Source organism: Solanum dulcamara, chromosome 9 (genome assembly GCF_947179165.1).
Source record: "Solanum dulcamara chromosome 9, daSolDulc1.2, whole genome shotgun sequence".
Classification (NCBI taxonomy): domain Eukaryota; kingdom Viridiplantae; phylum Streptophyta; class Magnoliopsida; order Solanales; family Solanaceae; genus Solanum; species Solanum dulcamara.
The window spans coordinates 76,536,688-76,563,971 of NC_077245.1; the positions used below are offsets into that span (position 1 = coordinate 76,536,688).

The window sequence follows — 27,284 nt, forward strand, 5'->3', positions numbered from 1 at the left end:
AGCGTCAAAAGTGTCATAAATTCGCAACACATCAGAGGCTATACATACTTTTTTCCCAAGTAATTACATAGTGTCCTATAAAGATTTTGGAAAAGAAGTGTCGGATAACCAATCACCAAAAAATTCATTGACTAAAACACACAAAAAACTGAGAAAATCGCTTGTTGAGTGGCCCCTAAATGCTAAAAAATGGTGTGGATCTTGGTGAGGCACTACGCACTTTTTCCTAGATCATTACGGATAGTCCTTTTTAGCATTTTGTTATCAGAAAACAGGAATTCAGAAATTTTTTCAGTTTTTCATGTGTATTAGCCTATGAATATTTTGTAAATATGCATGTCCGGAATTTTTTGACTCCAAATTTTGTTGGATCATCCGTAATTACCTAGTGAATGATATTCGTAGCTTCTATAAAAATTCACGCAACCTTTTTTTAAAGTTGGGTCATAAAATGGGAATTCATAATTTTTCATGTGTATTATTTATTATAAAACAATTGTTTATTCAATTTTAATAAAATTTCTAGTAGTCATATATTCATTTATTTTTCCATTACTTCTATAGTAGATGATTTAATTTATAGAGTTTTATCTTATACGCAGATGATTAAATCATCAGTTCTTATAAATATAAAGTCTATAAATATATTGTAAATATTATTGTCCGAAACTTTTTGAATCCTAATTTTGTAGGACCATCTGTAATTACTTAGTAAATAATATTCATGTCTTCTATAAGATCCACACCATTTTTTATAACTTTTAAGGGTCACGAAATAGGAATTCAAGGTTTTTCTCCATTTTTCGTGTGTATTAGTTTATGACTATTTGACCGTCTGAAACATTTTGACCCTATATTTTATAGGACCATCTGTAATTACCTAATAAATGATATTCATATCTTCTATATAATCCATGCCACTTTTTTTAACATTTAGAGATCACGATACAAGTATGAATGATTTTTCTCAATATTTCATGTGTATTAGCCTATGAATAGTTTATAAATATGATTGTACAAAACTTTTTATCGAACTCACTATTGGTATCAGCAGGCACAGATACGTCATGAACACACTCCTGAATAGCTTCATCATTCAATACACCTTCCATATTATGATTCTAAACATCATTCTTTTTCCTTATTTGATCCTCAAAAACAATCTAAACATTCTCATCAATCTATCATCGTACAAATCAATTACTTAAGAGATAATAAATCATAAATGTATCGAAAAAATAATGTATATTTTAAACCAAATAAACTACATGTTGTGTAAATCAAAATATATCTACCAATCTAAATCAGAATATATACCATTTGCACTAACTGAAATACAACTAAATAATGACTACTTGAATATCAGTTTGTGAACTACTTGAATGTACGCCATAATGTATATATCAAACATAGCATATATCAAATTTACACCATTTTATAAACTATATTTATATTAGCCTAATTCAGAATTAAAACTAACATTTGATGCTTCAACATCTTGATTTTTGGATACATCTTGTTGAAGAGATATTATCTCTCCAAGGGTCATATTGAATGACGCATCTATAAAAGACTTTATTTGAGAAAAATGAGCATCAATACAAGCAATAGCATGAAGATATAATACCCACCAGAAGATCAACACCATCTCCATATACAGATTGCATGTTATAATATCAAAACAACTTATTTTTCCAAGAACATAGTTTCAATGGTTAACTGCCTACAAATTGATGTTTTAATTGTCTGGCAAATTAATGTCTACAATATGAAGCTCGAAATTAAGATCTCTAAGCAGCCGGTTATGGGAATTACATTCATAACTCATGAAAAAATTATAACTATGTAGTCACTTTCAAAGTAAAATATGTGAACTTTCTTCCAGGAACGTCAAAAAGATTCTAAATAACGACACATTAAACTAACTACAGATCAACGGTGAGCAACTCATCCAAGGATGATTTTCCTTGAGGCTATAGGTAACGCTTGCTTCATAATTTACTGGAAACTTGAAGTGTGTGGAAATATCTCGCCTCAAGAAATCAAACAGCTCTCAAGTTACCCTTTTCTCAAAAGAAAAAAAGAAATCAAACAGCTTTCACTTTCCGGGAAGGAGGACGTCGGAATAGACCGATAAGATCATCAAGACCCTGTTGAGCAATACCATAGTCACATTCAGTTCTCTTTTTCTTTTCCATAGCTTGCTTTTATTGTAAGAATGGGGTTTCAAAATTGTGCCACAGTAACAAGGAACAATATGATAATAACATGTGTTGAGCTTAAATGGGGAAGTGAGAATTCATATAGCTGATCACAACTTGTTTGGGATTGAGGCGCAATAGTAGTTGTTATAGTAGTATAAGCAACAAAATGAAATTTGCAAACCAGAAGGAAGATGAGAGAGCCAAACAAACTAGAAGACATACCCTGGTGGTGATAAGGAGAAAACTGAAAAGTGTAATCAAGTATGATCCAAGAACTAACAACAAGAGCAAGTCGAATGTCACGCTCGCAACCTACAATAAAAAGAAAATAGGGTGTTAGATTTTCTATAGCTAATGAGTGAGGAAGATGATTTGCCACATTAAGTTTGAATGCAAATCAAGCAATATGACTCTAGATTAATAGAGGTGCAAGATGAAACACAACACTAAGTTAGTGAGGCTCAAGATAGGCCTATGTATTAGAATTACAATTGGACCCTAAACAATTCAAGTATAATCAATGATGAAATGTATTGTAATTAGCACGCACAGACACACACGAGTGTATTGTATACACACACACACACACACACACACGAGTACTAGAAAGGTAGTAGTGGCAAGGAGACATAAGAGGGAATGGTCTACACACCTGATATACATGTAACCTGCCACTAATTGAATCATAAAAAGTGAAAGTTCCATCTAGCGTCTCATGCTGTACATTCACCTCAGCAGTATGATCAGCTAATTCCTGCAAGAGTAGAAAGCACATGTGATCAAAACGAGGGGGGGGGGGAGGAGGAACAGCTATCACAAGGAGCTCAAATTGTTATATGACAATGCCAGAGTTATTTTCCTCAAGTGATCTTAAAAATGAAAATGCCAGTGCCACAATAGTGTTTCTTTTCCAAGAAAAGCCCTCAAAACATATTGTAGTAGAACCAAAATCTGCTTGATGACCAATAGTTAGAAGCTTAAATGCCAAGGGGCACTTTAATGGCTCAAGCATGTGCATAAAACCAATAGACCAACTAGTTTGAAACCAAGCAAAACTAGCTCAATATAATTGGCTCATCCTAGCCTTTTTCAGAACATCCTTGCCCCATTGCTGATTTGAACGAGAAGAAAAAGTGTCAATTTTCTAAGTTCTTTTGGATAAGTAGAAAAGCCTTAAATATGATATACCAGAACCAAAAGCTGCTTAATGACCAATAGTCAACAGCTTACATCCCAGGGAGGCTATAATAGGTCAAACATGTGCATAACACCAATAGACCAACTCGTTCGAAAGTAACCAAATGTTTGAAGCCTCATTGTAACCAAAACTTCATCTCCAACCATGACACAAAGGAAGGTCTTGCAGAAGCTAAAGGAGGAGCTAACATGGTACCAGATATATCATTATCAACAAGAGAACTGATTCTCTTCAAAATCAGAATCCCGGCCTTTTTTTTTCTTCTTATGATTAAATAAAATTCTTGTAGGCGCTAGACTGCTTTTCGTATTTACTTTTCGTATTTACTGTTATGCTTTCTTCATTGTTTTCTTCTTCTTTTACTTGAGTTTGATTTTCGGAAACAGCCTCTCAACCTCCACGAGGTAGTGGTAAGGTCTGCGTACACCCTATCCTTCCCAGACCCCACTTAGTGGAATTTCACTGGGTATGTTGTTATTGTTGTATGATTAGATAAAAGATACCCAACGCATCCAGTTCGCTCAAACAGTCATTTCTTCAAATCGATGGCTACTTCCAACTGCTAAACATTCTAAAAGACATTAAATGCATAAGATGTCTTCCCAAAAGACATTTATATGGTACAGTTTGACTTAGCTGAAAATTAGGACATGCTATTGTCATAATATTTAAAAAATTTGAACTGCTAAAATTTATAACACCAGTCAGTCATGTGAAAGATGTTACATCCATCTTCGAATTATTTGAGGTTTGGTAAGAGGGAACTGTATAATGCATAAAAAGAACATATCATTGCCAGTTGATCAGTGTGTTAAACAATTTGCGATTTCATCCAGGTCTAAATATTTCAAATCCATTTTGTAGTTATTGGAGAACTGTGAAGAAAGAATATATTCACCATACAACCTGACAAAGACATGGGAGTAATGCATGTTCAATTAGCACTCGAGTATGCTTCAATTCCAATCCTGACACCCAGAAACAAGAGTTTTGATGTACGTTCAAAAATTGAGAAACAAGAGCTTGTGCTTTTTCTTCTTTTCTTTTTCTAGCTTTGTTTGTGTGTGTGTTTGGGTCCATTGGTGACGACCTATTAAATGATACTCATTTTCAAAAGGTGAATGTCGCTTTTTATGGAGTTTGTGTGTCATGAAATAGGAATTCATGATTATTGCAGTTTTCATGAGTATTATATATAAAAATTTTGGAATATGTATGACCCACTCTGTTTAAAAAAAGGGCAGTCCGGTGCACTTAAGCTCCCGCTATGCGCAGGGTCCGGGGAAGGGCCCGACCACAAGGGTCTATTGTACGCAGCCTTACCTTGCATTTTTGCCAGAGGCTGTTTCCAAGGCTTGAACCCGTGACCTCCTGGTCACATGGCAGCAACTTTACCAGTTACTCCAAGGCTCCCCTTCATGACCCACTCTGTTTGAGTTCAAATTTTATGGATTCATTGGCACCGACCTGTTAAATGATAATCATTGTTTTTGAAAGGCGGACCTCACTTTTTTGGAGTTTATGTGTCATGAAACAAGAATTCATGATTATCTCCATTATCCTGTGTATTAGTCCATGAATTTCTGAAATATGTGTGACCAACTCTGTTTGAGCTCAAATTATATGGGTCCATTGGTGACAATCTACTAAATGATATTATTTTCAAAAGGCGGATATCACTTGTTTTGGAGTTTGTCACGAAACAGGAATTCAGGTTTATCTCAATTTTTCGTGTGTATTAATTCATAAATTTTTAAGAATGTGTGTGACCCACTCAGTTGAAGGTCAAATTTTGTGGGTCCATTGGTGACAACCTATTTAATAATATTCATTATTTTCAAAAGATGAACATTGCCTTTTTTGGAGTTAATGTGTCTCGAAACAAGAATTTAGTATTATCTCGATTTTTCGTGTACATTAGTCCATGAATTTTTCAGAATGTGACCGAATCTGTTTGAACTAAAATTTTGTGGGTCCATTGGTGACAACCAATTAAATGATACTCATTATTTTCGAAAGGCGAACGTCTCTTTTTTGGAGTTGATGTGTCACGAATAGGAATTCATGATTATCTCAATTTTTTGTGTCTATTAGTCTATGAATTTTCCGGAATGTGTGACCGAATCTGTTTGAGCTCAAATTTTGTGGGTCCATTGGTGACAACCAACTAAATGATACTCATTAGTTTTGAAAGGCAGACGTCGCTTTTTTGGAGTTGTGTCATGAAACAGGAATTCAGGATTATCTTAATTTTCGTGTATTAATCCATGAATTTTCCGGAATATGTGTTACCGAATTTGTTTAAGCTAAATGTGTGACTAACCCTGTCTAAGCAAAAAAATTGTGGATCTATTGGTGACGACCTATTAAATGATACTCATTATTTTCGAAAGGTGGACGTCACTTTTTTGGAGTTTTTGTGTGGGGGAGGAGGGGGGAGGGGGGAGGTAGAATAGGGGATCCGGGGCTAATTATTAAAAATACAAGGAAAGGAAAAAGGACAAGCACGAGCATTTGTGACAATGATGCATGTGCATTCACATGTCTCTCTATATGTTAACAGAATAAGAAAGGATGGTAGTACCTTTTGCAGTGCCATGATGAGTGGGTCATTCTTTGAAAGAAAAGGTGCCACTCGAGAAGTAGTAGACACAAGGTCCAGCCAGGACCTTACATAGGAAGGATTGACAGCTAAACTACTATTGTCTGCAAATATATTTGTGCCTTTTCCTTCCTGGCTGTATATATGTCTCTGTGTACATAGATACTTGTTAGACAGAAAGCAATCATATCATTTAACAAAATGTAAAAAAAGATATTCCTCATCCATGAGATAATAAGCAGCGTTTCATACTCGGTTTATATAACAGAAAGTATACCAAAAATAACAAGGCATGCAAGGCTGAAAGATAATATGCGTCCAAATGATAATCTAGAAAGATTTACTTCTTTCAGAGAAGTTTTTGAAGATTTTCCTAGAATGCATAACTAGATAATCAACCAACACAAGTATATAGCATACTGAAGTCATCTGTTCTTTTCTTTGAGAATTTACTGAAGTTATCTGTTCTGTATGAGTTTAAACATGTTTAACAGAGATCCTACCACCAAAACATCTTACATACAGCATTAAGACAATGTAGATATGGTTCAAAACATGGTAAACAGAGATCCTACCACCAAAACATCTTACATACAACATCTTAAAACATCTTATAGAGATCCCTTCAAATGAAGATAATTTTGTCGATTAAATGAAGTCATATAATGACGATGTAGATATGGTTCTCTAAAACTATCTTGTTTATGTCAATTATATCATGAGGTTTATGTTGATTATGTATCAGACGGTATGCATGCAAAGCATTAAACACAACCGATATCTCAACAAAAAGAGAAAGATGTAGAAATGACACACATAAAAGGTCTCGTGAGAGGCCAAAAAAGCCTCCCCTTTTCATTTTTCAAGTTAAACAGTTCAGTCACAGTTGTCTATTTCTCAAAAAGAAGAAAACAATCACTTGAAGGTTGGTTGTTTGATGATTTATAAAATCAAACTTCCATTATTATTATTTCATCTTGTTTGGAACAGGTTTGGCGGCAAAGATGTAGATACTTACTGCTACACTTTCAGCAACAAGCTTGACACTTCGAATGATTGAGGCTTCACTCACAGAACGTCTGAGAACAGGAAAAAGGGATTTCAGCTAATTGCGATCAAAAGAAGTTTGAAAATAGGACACGGAAGCATCAGTACCAAAGCACTACCTGTTATCAGACAAACTTCCAGTGCCTTCTAGCAATTCAGGTGCAGTAGAAAGCGAGGAAATTGTTGCTGCAGTGACTCGCAGCCTTGAAAACTGCTCATGCTCCCAGGCTACCTACATTATTTTAGTAGCTTTAGCACAGAAACTACTACGCATGGCATCCTAAGAAATTAAAACAAGTCAAAATGGCATGAGTAACTGATATTCAACTACAGAACAAAGCTCAATAACTTATTGTTCAATCAGTGTTAATATTGTTCAATTAATCATTTATCAACGGGAACCTGTAATTTAGCTACAAATGAGCTGGGAAATCTCAACCCTACCCCAACATAAGATCAGATGGAACGCTTCCTCCTTCACAAGAAAGAATGCTGCATAGAAGTTCGAACAAACTGTTCCTGGGTTCCCATTTTCTTTATGTTGCAGTTTACTTTGTCTATGAACTGTGAATTTCATATTGACATATAATTAGCAGCCAAGGATCATTTTAGCAGCCAAGAAGAAAAAGAATATTCAGACGCCAGAACATTGGGATTGCCACTAAATTACCAGTTTACTATAACTGCACTAGTAAAACCCAAAACCAGCAAACACCATAGACACTTACCAAAATCTGTTATTGTGACCAGACAGATTCTGCCACTGACATAATCTATTTTTTGTGTACCATTGATCTTGTTACAAATGTCACCAGAAATGCAACCAAGAACAAACCCAACCTCAACTAGCAGATCACTATGTCATACACACTAACAAGGAGTTGCACCATGCAAAAATTGTCAAATTGGTTAAATAGGAAAATAGTAAGCAAATTTGATCCGATAGAATGGCAAACTAATCTGCTTAATTTAGGTCCGTGTTTGATTTAGGGGAAAGAGGAATAATTGCTCCAACTATGCAGTAGTCAATTTTCTCACACAAAAAAAGCATTTATTTTTTTTATTTCGACCTGAAATCAGAAATTCCATGACCACATCAGAAAACAGTGTTTTTCGAATTTTTATGAAACATCAGAAAACAGTCCTCAATGCCCCAAATATCATTTTTCCCAAAAGATATTTCTGAGGCTCTAAAGCTGGCCCAAGGGTCTGAATATAGATTACATCAAAGATCAGGCCTGACCAACAGATAACGAGAGATGTGTGCTTACTCGAGGACTGGAGATGTTTATTTTTTTGTGCTTAAGACCAACTTGAAGCCCCGATTCTTCTGCTACACTGGAGAAACCCTACAAATATAGACTTTTAGACTAGAAAGATTGTGGTAGAAGTAACAAAAATTGAAATGCTCTAAGGTTCTTTCAGTTGATGCAACCATTCCATACCTGAAATATTTGTTGTATGTATGTGTTTTCAGGAGGTTTTGAAACATGAAGATGTAACTCATTACCCAAGGATCCAAGACTATTCAAGCAAATGGCATAGTCAATACTCTCACGTAGACGTTGGTCAAAACTTCGAAGCCACTGAAGAGAAAGAAACTACAGATTGAAAAGACAGAGCAAGATAAACTGTAACTTATGCATAGAAAATGCTTGGGAAGGTGTAGTGCACCTTCTGAGTTCCGTTGAAGTTATAAGGCCCACCAGACGTCAATCCAAAAAGTAAGTTATATCTACCTCTTGTTTTAGGATTTGAATACAGAACAGAGAACAGCCTAGCTATCTCAAGAAGTGCCACAACACCACTTCCATTGCTATCACTTCCAACTGACAATGCCTGTAGATTTTACCATAGAATAAGTGAATAATGTCAGAATGGATAATGGCAGCTCACAAGTTCAGGCAAGTATCACTTACTGGTGCAGCCCCAAACGTGTCATATGAAGCCACTATGGCAATAGTAGGGAGTTGACTTGAATCTCCATCAAGTTTCAGCCCCGGTAACCATCCCTGAATTCACCCCCAAAGAAAAATGTAAACATCCCTGATAATAAATACAAGATAAATTAACTTCCAAAGAACAGTTAACTACTTAAATTTATTGATTAACCTAGCTATAAGCCAGTGTATATTTTGGATTGCTATTGTAATATATTTAAGTATCTCTCCTATAATAATTCAAGAGATAATCTATGGTAACTAGGAAATTTGAGAATTACTATAGAATAAAATTTTGGTCTACCACAACAGGGAAATAAATCTGTGAAATATATAAATAATTTTTCAGTCAAATTATAAAACGGAATAAATAAATAATAATCTAAATCATATGATTGAATAAATAGGGAAATCCAAAACGGCAAATGAGAGAGGGATTTGCAGTATTCATAGCATCTTCTGCGTGGAAGTACCGCAAATATATCCAACTACCTAAATTAATGCGGTTAACTTTGGCAACCGAAGAAAGAAAATTATCTTCTCTACATGGCAAAATGAAACAAGTAAAGCATGTCAACCTCCTTGCCTAAATTGACATCAATATGAACGATGCTTATATACATATTAGTAACCATATATAGTCTAGTTACTATAGAATTAGTTTGGACTTCTAAATGTGTTTTCCTATTGCTTGGGTAGCAGCTAGCAACATGTCAAAGATAGGACATCCGATCAAATGCATATAATTAAGGGATAGCTTTATGCTTCCTTTCTAGAGTGATGAGCCAGATATAGCAAGTATGCCATCACAAATTGTATTCGTAGTGCTTGAACAGCAAGATCTGAACGTCCAGCCAGATCAGAATCATTAGAATTAAGGCAATGCTTATTTCTTTTCCCTACTTCTAGAGTCATAAGCCAGAGATAGTGAGTATGACATCCCTGACAATATCAAGTAAACCACAGGCCATGAATTAAACTCGTTGACACCTGCATCCCCTTTAAACAAAAATATCCCTCCTCAATCTGATCAATAGCTAATAACATTAAAGCAAAGCAGTAGTTCCTATAAAATCTCAGAGAAAGTTACCACAATTGATAGCGACAGGGGAGATAAATTTTAGCTATCAAGAATGTTGTAACTTTTTAGTCTAGTAAGAGAGGTCAATGTTGTAAGAAAAAACATCAACTTCAAAATTCATAGTAAAACAAATTCTCCTATTTAGAACCAGAAGGTGAATTAGAACCTGAATATTTGTAATGGTGGGAGATGCAATTTTCTTAGGATCTGAGGCAGAAACAACAAGCTTGTATCTGTAGACATGTGATCAGTCAAATCATTAACACGAGAAAGTAAAACCAGCTTGACAATTCAAACTGAACCACAACGACAGAAACAATATGTCAAATATCTGATACTCATTCTGCTCCATGTCCTCTGACACATTTTCCTTCCAGGGACATAAAATTAGTTGATTAACTTAATAGTTAGTAACTGAAAAATCATTCAACAGTTGCAATAACTTACATTTTTACAGCACACTAGATGCTTTTCTTTTCAAAGAAACTTTATACACAATTCATCCTTTACTTTAAAATTTGACATTTTACATGCACTTGTACAAGTTATAAAAATAAAACCAAACCAAACAAATAACTATGCATAATCAACTAGTTGCCAAATATTCTGATGTAGTTATATTTTTTTCTGTTCTTCTTTTTCTATCTTTGCATGGACAAATATGTATCCAAAAGACAGATTACTGATAGTAATCCATCTTATCAGTTCAAAATCTTATTTTGACAGCAACAAAATCTGAAGAGTTAGCTGAAGAATAAAGATGAACAGAACCATTTGATTTTATGATGGAGACCGTAGATAGTAAAGAAACTTAACAAGTACATTAACAACAGAAACGAATTAATAAGACTGTGTTTAGATATCTATAGGACATCAGTACGATATTGTCATATTTTAGTAACTTGTCGTAAAGCGAAAGAGGCAACTTTTCTCTCAACAATAATAATGAGACACAAACTTACCCGCCGGTTGTAGCAGTTGCAGGTTGACCACTAGCATCATTTCTCTTGACTTCAGCTAGTACAGCATTGATATTATCGTCCTCGAAAGCAAAATACACAGGATACTGGAAGAGAATATCATGCAGTTAAAAAATCACTACAATTGTATCATATACAATCACAAAGGTTGAATTGATTCAACATGAAGAAGATGCAAATAAACCACAAATGCTATCCACGCAAGAGAAGTCTGGTGAAGTCAGCAGATAAGCAAGACAAAATTTAAAACTCTTTCCAATACCAAACGTCACATTTTCCCATGTTTGAGAGAGGACTTGGCACAAAATGCAGTGAATTCAATTATATAAAATCACATACAAACGGAGTCACAGGTCACATGCACTACACTTTTTTTTTTGATCAGGTAAATAATATTTCATTAATAAACATGGCCAAAAAGCCATATACAGGGGGTAAACCAAAAGGTAAAGAATCTACAAAACATGCACTACACTTGTCTTTTCTGGAAATTTAAACATCAACTCCTAGCTCGAATACAAAATTAGGCTCTCTAGTACTTTTCCAATTTATGATAATAACTAGATTAGTTCATACAAGGCAGAGGGAGTTGCAACTAAAATTGCTCAATTTGCTTTTGTTCTATATAAAATTGGAAGGATGAACTATAAATATGGACATTGTTTAACAAAATATTAGAAGGAAGTCAAAGGTAAATATTCCATATGTGAAAGATAACCTTCCCCTCATAATCCACACCAAATCACCGTCAATGCATCTATGACATTCTGTTTTTATCATACTGTGCCACCCTGTTCCTATATATACAATATTTTAAGATTTTACAAGGATTGAATACTAAAACTACTATGTTCATATTCATCACTTCTTTTTTTTTATGTTCATATTCATCACTTTAAAATGATTTGACATTCATTTTTTATCACCAAATAGTAGTTGGTTACTGGTACTAAAAATTGATTAATCCCAAAAAAAAAAGGAAACCTCTAATGATTAAAGAATGATTCAATTAACGACTGATTAAATCTGCTAGTCAGCTAGAATAAACCAAACCAAACAGGCCCCTAGACAAAGGTCAAAGGCATGTCTAGGAACATGATAACGGTGTACTATAACATGCATTACACACTGAACAAGTAACCAGGTGCAAAAAAAAAACATAGAAAAAAAGAAAAAAGATAATCAAGGATGTGTTTGCCTCACAGGAATGTTAGCATGTATAAGCAACCGTTCCAGCTCAGACACTTTATTTCTCAGAAGGCCAAAATCTTCATCAACATCAACTGCAGTGTCTACTTTTTCTGGACTAAATTGAGGCGGCAGTAAAAGAAGTAAGCCCCCTAACAGCTTCCCCTGTCCAATGTATTCTGCAATAAAATGGAAATAGAAAGAACAAGGCCATTAGATGAGAGAGTGAAGAATTGGGGATAAAAAAAAATCACTAAAAATAAGTACTCAATTATGTTGTACAATCAACTTTTAGGTTTAATTTTTTTTCTTTCAGAAGATCTTTTAAGTTGAATTTTTGGAATAAGCTTTCTTCTGCAACTATCAAAATTTAATATACCCTTTAGCAGAGTTAGCAACACAACAAACAAAATAATTATATCAGAACAAGTCGACAACAATCAAGCAGTTTAAGAAAAGTAAAGCAGAAGTACTTTAGCAGACTTATCGCATTAAAAATGAATGCCGAGGCGGAGAACAGGAAAAGAAAATATAAAAGTGCAATTCAAGGGAATCAATTTAAATAATAAGGTAGTAGTCAAGCATTCATGTTTTTGTGACACTAGAACTCAATGTCCCAATCGGTGAAAGGAGAGCCCCACTGCTGAGAATACTTGTTAACAGAGTAATTCAACTTTTCAGAATACACCAGAATCTTAGACTGTTCCTGAAGCACTCTCAAATCAGATTGTACTTTCTTCGTAGGATATATTTAATTGGCATTGTCAACCTAAGCTACAATTTAAAATACTCAGAGAGTGAAGTTTCATTAGGTGTCAAGGACGAAAAAAGAGACTTTCCTAAGGGTGGTGGCAAATATTAGACCAAAATTTTAATGGAGGACAAACTGGTTTAGTTTCCGAGAGCTGAAATCTAGCCTACGATCTTCCCAGAAAGGAACAATAGAAAATCTCAACGGAATCTCATCTCCAAACCACTCACTAAAACTAGACTTTTACTTAATTAGTTCAGCTGGAGCAACGTAACCCCTGTAAATAGCAGTGATCAATTTCTGGACTTTGTTAGCTAGCTCCCTCATCTTAGCATAGTTTCATTTGATGTATTGGAGCTAATACATTCTCTTTTGTACCTTTTGCATCTTCTTGATGCCATTTAATGAAACTTCTTACTTCATCCTTAAAAAATGTAGCCATTGCTATCAAAATGAACGAGCTACTTAGCTTTGGAGCATTATGCCATTATTGAAATGAATAAAACAGACTTTAAACGTAATTATATTTTAGTTAAAGCAACAACTTTTGAGTTTCAACAGAAACTTTCTATTGCTACCGCAATTGCACCTATTAAAGCAACTACTAAAAGGAACACTTTTTCATATTAAAACTGGCTGAAGCTCATACTTGTAAGCAGATTTTCAAATTACAAGCAGTATATAAGAGCAAGGCACCTTTAATAAGATCGAGGTCCAATTCACGAACAGGAAGAATGAGTACAGTTCGAGAGAGATCTACAGCAGAGCTAGAAGCGAAGAGCGATGAGCCGGCGTGGTGATTGAGAGTAGCAAGCCGAGATCCAAAGGGGACACCGGAGAGATCATACTGAACAAGCCGGTAAACGTCAACGACCGTGACGGCGTCGCAAAAGTCGACACATGCGACGAGGATTAACGCCAATGCGATTACCGGATAGTAGACGGGATCCAATGCAGCCGGCCGTCTCTGAGAATTCACCATTGAAGAGTGGCTGCTGGGGTGGGGTGGGTTGGGGGTGTGGTAGGGTTCTGCAGAAGTGAAAATATCCGATGAATTGTTTGATGCTAATAGGCTCTGTGTATTGTAATGGAAGTGTTTGTGATGAATAAAGTTTATTTAATGAATATAATGTTAAATAGATTCTATTATTTTTCTTTCCTACGTAATGTCATAGATTAATAAGAAAAAAAAATATATGAGGTAGAGTTATTATGAAATAGGTAGATAAATAATTAAATAAAATTATTAAATAATAAATAAAGACAATATTAAAGTAATAACGTGATTATATCAAATTGATTGTTACATAAAATGAGATTTTTTATCGTCATCTAACGATGAATTTAAATGATACAATGTAATAAAATTGAATTAATAATCAAAACAAACATGTGTTTAAACTAACTATAACTATAAATTACAATACAATGGGTAACAACCATCCGAACAAGGTGCTTAACTTGGTGAATTCTCTAATAGAATTTTAGTTTTAGTTTTTGAAAGAAAAATTATATATTTAGAAATTATATTAACAAAGTATTCATCCCATTTCAAATGAAAGATTATTGACTGCTGAAATGTAAACCATTTTTTCGATCATCAAAACTCTATTTCCGAAAAAAGACTTGTTAACTACGCTTCAGTTACAAATAAGTTGGATCGATTATAGGAATCCTCACTTACCCCGTTCAAAGATGGTGAAGAAACACACAATAAAGATAGTTCACTTTTGTGACTCAAAATAAAAAGAGGAAACAATCAAGAATATATTAACACTTGCAAGAGTCACATGAAGTAAGATCACACTAAAACACAACTCTCTTGAGTTGTTCCACATGAACCCTCAACAAAGATGCTTGAAGGAAATGGAGGATATGTCAAATACTTTGTAAACAGTAATCTATATATTATATACATCACTCTACTAGAGTTGTTTCTACAAAATGTTCTGTGGATGACTATGATCACCCTTTCAAATGAACTCTTTAGTCGAAGCGCAGCAGATGAATATTCATTCCTTAAATCCTGCCTATCTTAACAGGCAAGGATTAATAAAGCTTGTCCAATTCTGCAAAATTCAGCTTGCTGTTTGTTGATTATTCTCTGTTAGGCTGCAGATGAAGTGGAGTTGGTTAAAGAGCAAAGGAAATTAACCAGAAATATGTATAGATTATAGAAAAACAACAATCATTAACAAAAAGATCAAAGTAAAATGTAAAATCCAAACATCAAAACCATAAAAGTAGAGACATGATACATGATCCTAAGAGATTTCAAATTTAGTACAGAGTCTTGTTTGCATTTACCTACATTTTGTCTTTGAAATAGCAGTCAGAAGCTATTCTTCCGTATCACACATTGCAATTCATGGAAAAGTGACAGATGCATTATCTCTGTTTGATGACCTAGAAACAACAAGGTCCAGAGGTGCACAGTTTGAAACTCGGAGGATAATGGGTCTGCCTATACCCTTCTCCACTTAAATACTAGGCTTTTGTCTTTGGTAGGGTTCAAACACAAGAGATGCACCTAACCATACATCATGCCAAGGTGAAAGAAACAATTATCCTTTTACTAATATATTGTTCATGTCTTCTTTAATCTCTTGGCAACTTTTTTTGTTACAGGCACAGCATAATACAACAGTTACTAGGATTTTCTTACTCCGTCTGCAGCTATGACTCAAACAATCAATCTCTCGAACTTCTCTTACTTAGCACAGCCCATTCCTTAGGTATATCTGCAAAGCTCAGAGTTCTTAAATTTAGAGTGGAATCTGGGACACAGCCAACCACTGACGAATCTCATCAGATCTGATACTAATTTTGGAAGAAACGGGAAAGTAGAAGAAAAGAAATGCGCATAAAAAGAACGGTGAAATGGAAGAAGCCAAAACTTTAGACTCAATGAACACCTCATGGTTTGAGAATGGTGGCTAAGAAACTTCTATTGGAGAGGAAAAGATAATGTTGGGTTATACAGATACTATGGTTTCATTTGTAACCAGAAAAGCTTCCGGAATCATCATGCCCCATTACCATAACCAAATGTCCTTCCTATCTGATATGATCAAATTACACTTGAAATTTCTAGCCCAATCCAAGAACTGGTTGGGTATCCTCTCTACTCTATACCGATCCAAAGAAAAAGAGATATTCTCTACATCTATCCTTCGTGGAACTAATTCAACTCTACCTTAGTGCTCTCTAATTATCTGTTCTATATTTGGGGAGTTCCGACGCTACATTTTGCCACTGAGATTACTAAGTCTTTTATGAGAACATGATCCTTCCTTTGCCAAGCCATTTCCCATATTCAAAGCCGCCAATTCACTTATATCCTCCTGTGTATTTCTTTTAAGCTAAAGAAGTACTACAACATAACCACTTGGTATGTCAATTACTTCACATTACACATATTGCTCCTCTGTAGGCAAAAGATACTCCCTTGCCATAGCAGACTGTTGGCACCTAATTCCTATTGCATAATGAAATCTCTAAGATAGCTCATCATTTGGGGGGTGGGGGTATGGTTGCACATCTAGAAAAGGATTTAAGAGTTTGAAATAATTGAACAACTTCATTTTGGGAGTGAGGTAGCATTAAATATTTCTTCGATTTTATTATTACTTGTTATTTCCCTTGCTTTCAGTTATCGCATTATTTGTTGTAGCTACTGTTCTTTTATCCATTATTTTCAGCATGGTTTTTCACTACTATATTTCCTTTTCATACCTGATTTGATATGCTTTGCACTTTAGCCGAGGGGCTAACGGAAACAACCTCTCTACCTTCACAAGGTAGACGTAAAGCTGCATACACACCACCCTCCCAGGATCCCACTTATGGGATTACACTTAATATGTTGTTTTACTTTGCATCAATATATCAGAAGTGCTTAAAGAATCAAAGCACTTTTGGCCTCAAAGAACTTTAAGGAACTAAGAAAATACCGTTTTTTTAAAAAAGTACAGGAACTTCCTTGACAGAGTAATGTTTACCAGTGAGTAGTACAATACGTAAATAAGTATGTATGGCTAGGGCTGTTCACGGTTTTGGTTAAAACCAAAACCAAACCGAAAATTTAACCAAACCGAATAAAAAAACCGACATTCAGTTTGGTTTGGTTTGGTTTGGTTTTAAATTTGAATAACCGATAATATTTGGTTTGGTTATGGTTATAGTAAAAAATAACCGAATAAATAACCAAACCAAACCGATAATTATATACATAAAAATTATAATTATTTATATGTATAATATTAGTTTTTCATAAATAATTAAAAATATTTTATACCTTTTAATTATTAATTTAATTTTAATATACTTATTATGTCCAACAATCCAAGCCCAAAATATAGTATTGCAAGGTTTGTTGAATCATAAGTGCATATTTTCAATTACTTGCACTAATATATAATAAAATACTATGTAAATTTTTTAAGTTTTTTCGTAGAGTACATATATATCTTTACCACAAAAAGAAAGTATTTGAGGTATGTTTCCAACTTCTTTCGAAATGATTCTTAATTGCATTCATTGGAAAGTTCATGGTGGTCAATTCTCTAGAACTTCATATGGATCATAAATTGAAAGGAGAGAAGTCCTCAACCAAAGGTTTTTGGTATCCACAAAACTTTTGAGATGACTAAAAGCTTAAACAAGAGTCATTACCCAGAAGGTGTAGTCAGGTAGGCATCCAACTTTGCCATGGCATCAACAAGTAACATTTATTAGTAACATCTTGCAGATATTCAGTCACCGGATCCTTCTTCATCCCCAGGAAAAAGAAATTGAAGGTCTTCATTGTCTCTATACACTTGCACCAGGCAAGCTGCTTTATATACAAACAACCCAACCATGGCAGGAACCAGCTGTTAAGATCCCAAACATATGTCACATTAACTGATGAACAGCCACAATCAGAGGAATCGCAAGATTCTAAAGGTACAAATAAGTGTTAATTCAAATTTACAGCATTACCTGAAAATCAAATAGATCATGGGAAAAATGCTGAGACAATTCCCACAATCCATATATTGCAGCAGGAATCACAAGCCTGGGAGATGAAAGAGCAATGCTGCTGCCTTTAACAGATCTCTCAAAAAAATCCTGCAGATCTTCACTTCGTATTCCAATTCTGAGAGGAAGAGATATCAGAGTATCCAATCAATCATGTTCACCATTCTTATGTGGAGAATAACCAAACAGAAACATAGTTATGACATTACTTCTTAAGTTTCTTTTTCTTGAAAATCTCAGGAACTGTCTCTTGTGAGAGGTTGTCTGCATGTTGGCAAAGGAGCTGATAGTATAAGCAACTGCATAAGAAATTACAGACAACATTACCCAGAGAAATAAACCGAATTGAAGATGATGCAGCCGATTTTATGGAAACATATACAAAAGAGAATAGCTAAAACATAAAGATTCTACCATAACCAAGTACTTGGAAGGTCTAGACTCTAGATGATGTAAAAGCATATTTCTAAATATTCTAAGCTATCCATTTTTAACTGCCTAAATGTGCCAAACTGGGTTGTTTACAAGTACTAGAAGGATCGGTAAACAGGATAGATGGAGTTAAAAATAGTTAGAAATCAAACCTGAAAACAACTCCTGTTGCATAGCTCAGAGCAGCCTACAGATTGAATAAGTAAATCTGTCAGTCCACTGTGGATACAAATATTTCTAACCTGAGGCCTCTTTCATAAGGTAGAACAAGACAAATAACCCAATGAAAAAGATTAACAAAACAAAACCAGTTTTTTCTAGTCAAGAAATCAGCTGAAATGGGAAGAATGCTAACTGCAGCTGTCATGAGATGTTCTACTAAGTTGGTTGGGTGATTTATTATTAGAACAGTAACTGTAAATGAGAGTATGAACTCAGTGGTTCCCTCTCCATTGTAAGCTTTCTCAATTGCAGTAATCAATCACTAAAAGTGATTTATACACATGTGCTCTCCACTGCTTTCCTAGCTCAAGTGAAGATTTAGATAAATATAGCACAGCTAAGCATTGCATAGCCACCAATGGTTCAGAGGAAAAACTATATGCCTTCTATTATAAAATGTCTCGTGACCTCAGAACCTGTAAAAAAATCTACTAAATACCTGGACTGATAAAACTACCAAACAATAACCACTGCAAGCAGTCCCAATGCCCACCGTTAAGAAAAGTAGCTCCCTCTTAAGCTGCAAGAGGAACAGAAAAATGATCTAAACCTTGTAGATTAAGAACAAAACATAATTTAATTCATTTGCAGAGATCTGTGTTGTGCACTTCAACAAAGACATTCTCTTTTAATTAAATACAACTTCAGTATACCATGTTTTCATAGTGAGAGAATAACATTTGAAATCCTTTCCTTGTCACTTTTACATACACTTTGGAGCAGCAGGAATTTTATTCATGTAAAACAATGGTGCCTTCTACTTGAGAACTAGCATCATACACGTTATATGACAAAAATTATTACGAGGCACCTGAAGAAGTCCAGCCAGTGAGCATATGCAAGTAATAGCCCCTAACTACTCATTTTACTCTTAAAAGTGGGTAAATATTATATAAATCATTGAACAGCTTACACTAAGCATGCATAGAGTAGGTGCTCATAGAAACATTCAGATACCTTTCATCTATAAAATCCTACAATAATATCCCATTTTCTCCAATGATGATACCAAGATTTTTGGAAGTAGGAGATAATGCCAACACAGAAGAAAAATATAAGGGTGTTAACAATGTGCTTCATCTAAGACGTCAAAAATTGGTAAAGGCAATATCAAGAAGCCACTTTTCTTTTGCACAACCTTTCACCGAAAGTAAATAAAACAACATGAACCACGATAAGGTCATAAGGATGATGGCCAGCAAAAAAGATTAGGAGTAGAGTGTCCACTTTCTAAACCAATTATATTTGAATTCCAATGTTATGCAATTATAAACGGTTAAGAATATAAATAGCAAGAATGTAGATGCTTGATCGGGGCGTACAGCTTCATATCTGAGAAAGTTTAGCCTTTTCCTTCTTTCCCTGTCATCTTGTATTTCCTGTGCATATCATTAGGAGCGTCAATAGCAAAAATCAAACTACTCATTCCCATGCTCATGAATCACAATATTCAAAACACCATTAAAAAGAACAAAATCAAAAACTTGTTAATGAACACCTTAAGGGTCCTCTTTTTATTAACTGGCGCCGTAGCATCACCTGAAAGCCACTCTTTGGTACTTTTCAATTTCAAAAACCCACCTTCATTATCTTCCCCTGATACCTGCATTTGCATCCTTTCGTTTCAATGTTCAAATGCAATCAAACAAATACCAAAAACCCGGAAAACAAAAAGGGTAATCAAGAAACTACCTCGTGTGACTGGGTAATCTCACTAATCCCACTTCCAGCTTCTGCAGAATCAAAATCAGCCACATTCCTCAGCCAAATTCTGTCGGAAATTCTCGAGATAACATCCCCATTTAATTCTCTTTCCCTCAAGAAATCTCGAAAAACGTCATCCACTGCGACTTCACTCACTGCAAATTGCTTAAATGGGTAGTTATAAAATTCACAATTCTTTCAGTAAAACATTATATATTCGTTACCAGGTCGAGATGTTTTGAGGACGGATAGTGCAGTCGTGACTCTGGGCCTGGCACGGCGGCGTTGCGGTGGCGGAGGAGAGAACTCGAAGGAGCTTAGAGGGGAGAGAAGGTGAGAGTGATTGGGAAGACACAATGGTAGCAGCATTTCAGTTCGTCGTATGTGTAATACAGAATTCATATATGTTTTGGAGTTGAGAAAATTTGAAGCTACTTTGCAGAACTTTTTCTTGGTGGTATAATTGATATGGATGTCATTGTTGAAGGAAAATATCTCATTTTGTTTGGCCATATATTTTCTTTGACATAAATAACATTTTTTTCGTATGCAAATAGCCACTAAAAACTATATAAATTTGAATAAGTAAAGATATGAATACGTCTTATTTAATGATAATTCATGTGATCTATATTTGAATTGATTTGTATATGCTACATAAATATATATATATACTTATTTAACTTTATATAAGTTTCTACTTATACACATCTAAAATTAAATGACATAATGATAGATAATAATTAAGACTAAATTAAAGGAGATATATATGCATTATATCTATTTTCTTTAATATAATACATAAATATATTATTTAAAAGTTTTAGTTGTCCATTGCATCCTCCAACTTCAAAGGTATATAAGTAAACATAGATAAACGTAAGATGCATGTGTCTATTTATTTAACTTTAGAGATATTTTAAGTGTACTTATGCATGCTCAAAATATATACATATTAGATTATATATTGTGTCATTTTCTTTTATTTTCCTGTTTAGGGTAAAATGTCATGAATTATTAAAAACACTTCTAAATTTAGTACGAATTATTAGTTTTATTATTGAACTATCGACAGTTTAAAACACACTTCTACTTGACTAACTGAACTTAAATACATCCCGATCTTGCAACATGAGTGAAATACAATTCTAAATTCTCATTAACTTTAGGAATATTTTTAACACTTCTCTCAGATTGATGATGTATTTAAATTCAATTAGTCGAGTAAAGCCATATTTTAAAATGGTCAATAATTCAAGAACGAAACTAATAATTAATGTCAAATTCACAGGTATTTTTAATACTTTATCTCCTAAAAAATATTTATATCATATACAGTTAAAAAAATTGCAAGTTAATCAATCGAATATAATGCCGGGGTTTAAGTCTAAAACCCTAATCCAAAGCAGACCCAGAAATCCGCCATGGCTGTGTTGAGCTCGAAGCAAGTCTTGCAAGACAACAACACCACTGACCCCAGCTCAATTACATCACTTACCCTCACTCACAAAGCTCTTTCTGATGTAAAATTTCCAATCTATGTCAAAAAAATATAAATAAAAAAGTTCCATTTTTTGTAGTATTTCATATTGCAGTTTCAAGATTTTATCTTTCTGTACAGGTATCCTGTTTGAGCGAGTTCGAAAATTTGCAGAAGCTTGATCTTGCGTTTAACAATTTAACTTCCCTAGAGGTAAAGAAAATAAAAATTATACCTTTATTTAACTTCTCTAGAGTTTGTGATTGCCTATGAATACAAATTCGAGTTGTTTTTGAATTTTTCTGAGTAATTTGGAGTGAAAAAAAAAGAAACTGGTTTTTGGTGTTTTTCAATTTGGAATTTAACTTGAAGTTGAATTTTGGAATTTTCCGAATGTTTATGGCCAAGCGTGTTTTCGTGAGTTCAACTCTGAGAAAAATCACGTCCAAACGTGTTCCAAAGTTTCCTCACAAAATTAAATGCATATTCAATCACAACTTCAACTTTAACTTTCATCTATGTCCAAATGCCTACTTAGATTGGAGGACTGAATTTTCAGGGAAAGCTCTGATTTTTATTTTGGATTTTAGGGGCTGAAGTTATGTGTGAATTTGAAGTGGCTCTCTGTTGTGCAAAACAAACTTCAGAGCTTGAAAGGGATTGAAGGACTTATTAAACTGACTGTGAGTTGTACATTTGGTTCATGTGTTTCTATCTTTTCATCCTTCTAGTTATGCACATATTTTGTTAACTGATTTTCTGCTTTGAGTACTTCAAATTGGAGTTTCTAGCTTGCCATCATTATCATTTTGAGTGTGCCAATTCTGAAGTGTGTTCAGTCCATTTATCACTATTATGGAATAATCTCATATTTTTTGCATTTCAATTTCCAAATAAGCCAGAAGAGGCATATCAGTGCTTTTCTTCAAGCTAGGCAATGCTTGATTCACTATATTTCGTAATACATATTTAACAAAATGAAGCCCCATATCATTGATGTGATGCTACACTTCAAGAGGGGTAATTACATAGCAAACTCACGATGATTCACCGCTTCTATTTTCTGTAGTTAAGATTAAATTTCATACTGCCACACCTTTGAAATATTCTTTTACACTTCCCTCTTCTCCCACCCTTTGTTAACTCAATCTAACAAAGTTTCACTTTTGTGATTTTGCTCTCAACACACTCCATATCCTTGTCATCCCAATTCATCTATTACACATTGGTATATTCTGTAAGCGCTCCCCAGCCTCATCCCACTCGCTATCCTCTATGTTCCTTTTAAAAAATTTATCCCCCCCCCCCCAATAATTTTCTGCTTATCCCCTTTTAAATAATTTTTAAATAGTTGGTCCCTTACATATCATTTGGCTCTGTGAACACTTGAGTATGCATCCTTCAGTATTGTCGCATCATATCACACTGTCGGTTACTGACTTTATAGCCAAGATACTAACAAACCTTTCCTTTCCCTTCAAGATCCCCTTCCATAAGCTTACTGCATTCACTTATCAGAAAAGCTAACCCCGTTGCAATTGTGTCACAATATTTTTTTGTTTTTGTTTCATATTTTGAAGTTCTTACAGCATCAGTTGATGGATTCTGAACTGATTGGTCTTTAATGTTTAGATCTAAAAGAGGTAAAAGTTTTTTGGTATTTAATACACGCTTCCTTGTTCACCAGGTACTGAATGCCGGAAAAAACAAGCTCAAATCTATGGACGAGGTCAGTGGTCTTGTGAACTTGCGAGCACTGATTTTGAATGGTGAGCTTCTGTATATGTACCACTGTGTTTCTCCATCAGAGCTTAGTATTTGCTGGATAATTGGTTTTTATACTGACCTATTTTTTCCTTTATGTGGCAGACAATGACATTGTTTCGATTTGCAAGCTTGATAAAATGAAAGAGTTGAATACATTGGGTATGAGTTCCTACCTCTCTAATTTTATATTTTCATGATCAATGGTTAGTGTGTGATTGAGCATGGTGTAATATATAGTTTGTTATTCTGCTAACTGTGCACAGATCAGCAGAACAGATTCACAGTTGTTAAAATTAAGAATGCTCTCTTATTACAAAATATAGTAAATTATAACATTTGCAGTATAAATCCAAAGAATCTATTACTGTGACTGATTGTGGGGACACTTTTGGGTTTCTGGAGATTAAACTTGTAATGATATTGCGAAGATCCACTCAAGAGAACGAGAATATATCATGAGAAATCTCAACGCCTTATTCCTTTATTGCTATTACTTTTAAATGCCTCGGCATTTGGTTTTAAAGTTAAAACTGAGACAGGTGTCAGCCATAGAGATACTAATCTGTTAACTAAAAGAATTAGATGAAATTGGCTGGCCTTCCAATCATCCGTTTAGGGAACAGGTTTTGGAAGCAATAAGATAGCTAGGTTTTGGTAGTTAGTTACATCTTGAATTGTTGTATTCTTTAGGTCAAAGAATAAGAATAACTATCTTTTGTGTCCGTTTTACTTATTTCATGATTCGGACTATTAAGAAAATTTAGAAGTTAGGACGCCATCCCACCTTATATAACCTAACAATATTTTTGCAAATGATCTTGACTAGTATCATCTTGCTGTTAGTTCAACCAACTCTCTATGATTTTTGTACTGAACACTGAAAACTCATGACCGAGCGATGCTTGAGAAGACTTGACGGGATCAAGAAACTGTTACTAGCCGCCATTGGCTTGTCTGAAGTCATTTGCTTCTTGTGTTGTGCAAGCAGTTGTAGTTACTCACCCTGTGTGATTATTAGGCAACCTGCTATTGCTAATTAGACTATAAAAAAACCTGATATATTTTGGTCCTCTTTGACTATGATGGTTGATTGATACTAGTTACCTTTTTTGTGCCACCACTACATATTGAATCGAGATGAAAGTGATTAGCTTTGTGTAGTTGATGGCCTTTCTGAATAATGTCAAATTAATAAATCTGATTTTGTTTCATTTTGCCATTAAATCAGTTGTGTTGAAAGTGTGTCTCTGCTTTTGGTATCTGTTGCAGTTCTTTCTAGAAATCCAATATCTGGAATTGGCCAGAGTCTGGCCAAAATTAACTCAATCACAAAAGTAAGCGAAACTTTATCTCCTGTTTATCTTCTACTGCATGATAATTCATAATGGTGTTTACTGTTTACCATGTCCTAACACCATATGTGCACTGCTCTTGTAGTTGTCTCTCTCTAATTGCCAAGTACAAGGTATTGACTCTTCACTTAAATCCTGCACCGAGTTAAAGGAGCTACGACTTGCTCATAATGAAATTAAGGTAAGGTGCCATAGCTAATGATCTGTTATACTGGATTTGCAGATGCTTCCTGAATTACCGCAAGCGTTTTATTTTTCTAATTTTACTTCCTCTCCATTGTTTAACAGACACTTCCTTGTGAGTTGGCTTTTAATATAAAACTTCAAAATTTAGACATCGGAAACAATGTGATCATGAAGTGGTCAGATTTGAAGGTAGCCATTTTTGTGAATTTCGTTTATCTCTTCTACCTCTTCGTTTTCTATAGATCCTATCTCCTTATTTTGACAGTTATCTTACTTCAAATTTTTCCTTGCCGGATATGTGTCTGCATGGCTTTATGGTAGGTACTGTCTTCATTAGTTAACTTGAAAAACTTAAACCTACAAGGAAACCCCATTGCTGAAAAGGAGGATTTGGCTAAAAAGGTTAGCGGATACTTTGTTTTTTTCTGGATCTCAAGATGTAATATCATGTGCTGACTAACTTGAGACTACGTCTTTGCCAGATCAAGAAACAAGTGCCAAATTTGCAGATTCTCAATGCTAAACCTATTGAAAAGGCCATGAAAAAGGGAGAGGGTGGCAGAGGCGATGATGAAAATGAAAGTGGTGATCTTGATATTGCTGGGGTCTGGGATAGCCAGGAAGAAAGGAAGCTTAAAAATAAAAAGAGAAGTGGACTACCGGAGGAAGGGCTAGATGATCACCATGAAGAGAGTATTTTCCTGGAGAATAAAAAAGTGAAAAAGTCTAACAAGTTTTCAAAGAATGGCAAAAAGGAAAAGGTTAATGAATTTGATAAAGCTTATGGCTGTAAGAGGAAGGAGTTGGTAGAAGCAGAAAAAGGAACCGATTTTGACACGGGGGTTCCACCTGTTGAACTTGACACGGGAGAGGAACGAAAGCACAAAAAACAGAAGAAAAGTGAAGTCTCGAAGGAGAAAGCTTCAAATGTCAAGGATAAGGAACCAGCTAAAAAGTCTAGTGAGAAGGCTAAACAAAATAAAACAAGTGCCATTGATGATGGAGAAGCTCCTTTCTTGGATCTTTTTATCTCTGACTTACCAGATCCACTGACCATTGGACATAAGGTCGGTAATCACAACAAATTACAACAAAATGTTGATGCAGCTGCAGGCTTGTCTATATTTCCGAAAAAGAAAAAGCAGAACAAGAATCTTGTAACTGGTGTTGCTGCTGTTCAATTTTCATCAGCAAACGATGAAATTGGATTGGGTGGTGCATCAACATGGGATGACTAGAAAAAAGTAGCATCCTGCTGAGAAAATTGAGTAGCACAAAGCTCAAGACTGTGAAGTTGGCAACTGTCATTTAAGCCTTGGCCTCCCGTTTGGTTTGATTTATCTTCAATAAGATGTTTACATGGTTTACATGAACCAATTGGTTTCACTCCCCTGATAGACGCTGTAATTTATGGTGCCGTGACTGCAAGTGATGATAAGGGGCCTTATTCTTACTTGAAAGCCAGGTCATTGAGAAGTAAAGGATGTTCTTTCTTGCTCTTGTTCAACTTTGGTGTTAGGAAGAACAACAACATCCAACTTGCTTTTACCAGGAGTATATGCTGGGAAGATTCCGTGCACGCATGGTAAATGAGCCTAATTTGAGTCTTGTTTTTATGAACATATCGTCTTTAGATAATTAACGGTTCGTGTTTCCAATGGAACACTTAGAAAATATCGTCTGCTTGAATTTTCTTTGGGCTGATTTGGTAGGTGGTTGAGACATCATAGACTTCATGATCATGGATATAAACTTGTTACTCTATGCATTTACCAACTTTTCCCAGTTTAATTATGATGAAAACACCAACTCTGTAAACTGGTTGAGAATTCTCTTGTAGTTGCAATTTTTATTTTATTTTTTGCACTAGCACTTGCCGATGTAGACCGTCTATCCTAATGCAAACATTAATAGCTGCTTTCATGGCTTGAACTCGTGATTTATAAGCTACATGTAAACAACCTTATCATTACTTCAAGGCTCCTTTTTGTAAAAATAAATTATTTTAGTAATTTCAGATATTCTCAGTAAAGAAAGAAGGGAATATATGATTATTATTTTCCTGTTTTAAATACATTTCAATATGAATTGGAAATTTTGTTGGTCAATCTTTAGGAAAAAAAATCAG

The 27,284-nt window shown here is 34.7% G+C and overlaps 3 protein-coding genes across 3 annotated transcripts; 1 reads left to right on the plus strand and 2 right to left on the minus strand.

Moving 5' to 3' along the window:
- Positions 1-1,649: 1,649 nt before the first annotated feature.
- LOC129903822 (uncharacterized) lies at positions 1,650-14,108 on the minus strand (the record flags this gene model as incomplete). Its single annotated transcript, XM_055979337.1, has 14 exons — positions 1,650-2,150; positions 2,427-2,516; positions 2,857-2,958; positions 5,987-6,154; positions 7,023-7,083; positions 7,171-7,283; positions 8,323-8,400; positions 8,497-8,637; positions 8,726-8,890; positions 8,971-9,063; positions 10,239-10,305; positions 11,035-11,138; positions 12,256-12,419; positions 13,688-14,108. Coding segments are annotated over 14 exons (1,830 nt in total), but the record flags the coding sequence as incomplete, so codon positions are not given.
- Positions 14,109-14,736: 628 nt separating this feature from the next.
- Positions 14,737-20,898, minus strand: LOC129903269 (uncharacterized). The gene is made up of 10 exons (XM_055978779.1): positions 20,596-20,898; positions 20,360-20,526; positions 20,166-20,270; positions 19,990-20,046; positions 19,107-19,187; positions 18,598-18,632; positions 18,223-18,312; positions 17,975-18,131; positions 17,666-17,865; positions 14,737-15,103 (listed from the first exon to the last, which is right to left on the minus strand). Exons 1-9 carry the CDS (start codon positions 20,882-20,884, stop codon positions 17,746-17,748), a joined length of 1,101 nt encoding a protein of 366 aa, XP_055834754.1. The 5' UTR covers positions 20,885-20,898; the 3' UTR covers positions 14,737-15,103; positions 17,666-17,745.
- Positions 20,899-21,710: 812 nt separating this feature from the next.
- Positions 21,711-27,025, plus strand: LOC129904214 (uncharacterized). Its single transcript, XM_055979755.1, has 10 exons — positions 21,711-21,894; positions 21,993-22,064; positions 22,442-22,534; positions 23,539-23,620; positions 23,721-23,777; positions 24,888-24,952; positions 25,056-25,151; positions 25,259-25,345; positions 25,478-25,558; positions 25,639-27,025. The coding sequence occupies exons 1-10, from the start codon at positions 21,796-21,798 to the stop codon at positions 26,392-26,394; spliced, it is 1,488 nt and encodes a 495-aa protein (XP_055835730.1). The 5' UTR covers positions 21,711-21,795; the 3' UTR covers positions 26,395-27,025.
- The last annotated feature ends 259 nt before the right edge of the window (positions 27,026-27,284 follow it).

Excerpts from the sequence above, each read along its gene's own strand:
- LOC129904214 (XM_055979755.1), top strand. The coding sequence starts at position 21,796 with ATGGCTGTGTTGAGCTCGAAGCAAGTCTTGCAAGACAACAACACCACT. Across the intron at positions 23,621-23,720 it reads GCGAGCACTGATTTTGAATG|ACAATGACATTGTTTCGATT; the intron begins GTGAGCTTCTGT and ends TTTATGTGGCAG. Across the intron at positions 23,778-24,887 it reads GAAAGAGTTGAATACATTGG|TTCTTTCTAGAAATCCAATA; the intron begins GTATGAGTTCCT and ends TATCTGTTGCAG.
- LOC129903269 (XM_055978779.1), bottom strand. The coding sequence starts at position 20,884 with ATGGCCAAACAAAATGAGATATTTTCCTTCAACAATGACATCCATATC. Across the intron at positions 20,271-20,359 it reads AGATTACCCAGTCACACGAG|GTATCAGGGGAAGATAATGA; the intron begins GTAGTTTCTTGA and ends ATGCAAATGCAG. Across the intron at positions 18,313-18,597 it reads GCAACAGGAGTTGTTTTCAG|TTGCTTATACTATCAGCTCC; the intron begins GTTTGATTTCTA and ends TTTCTTATGCAG.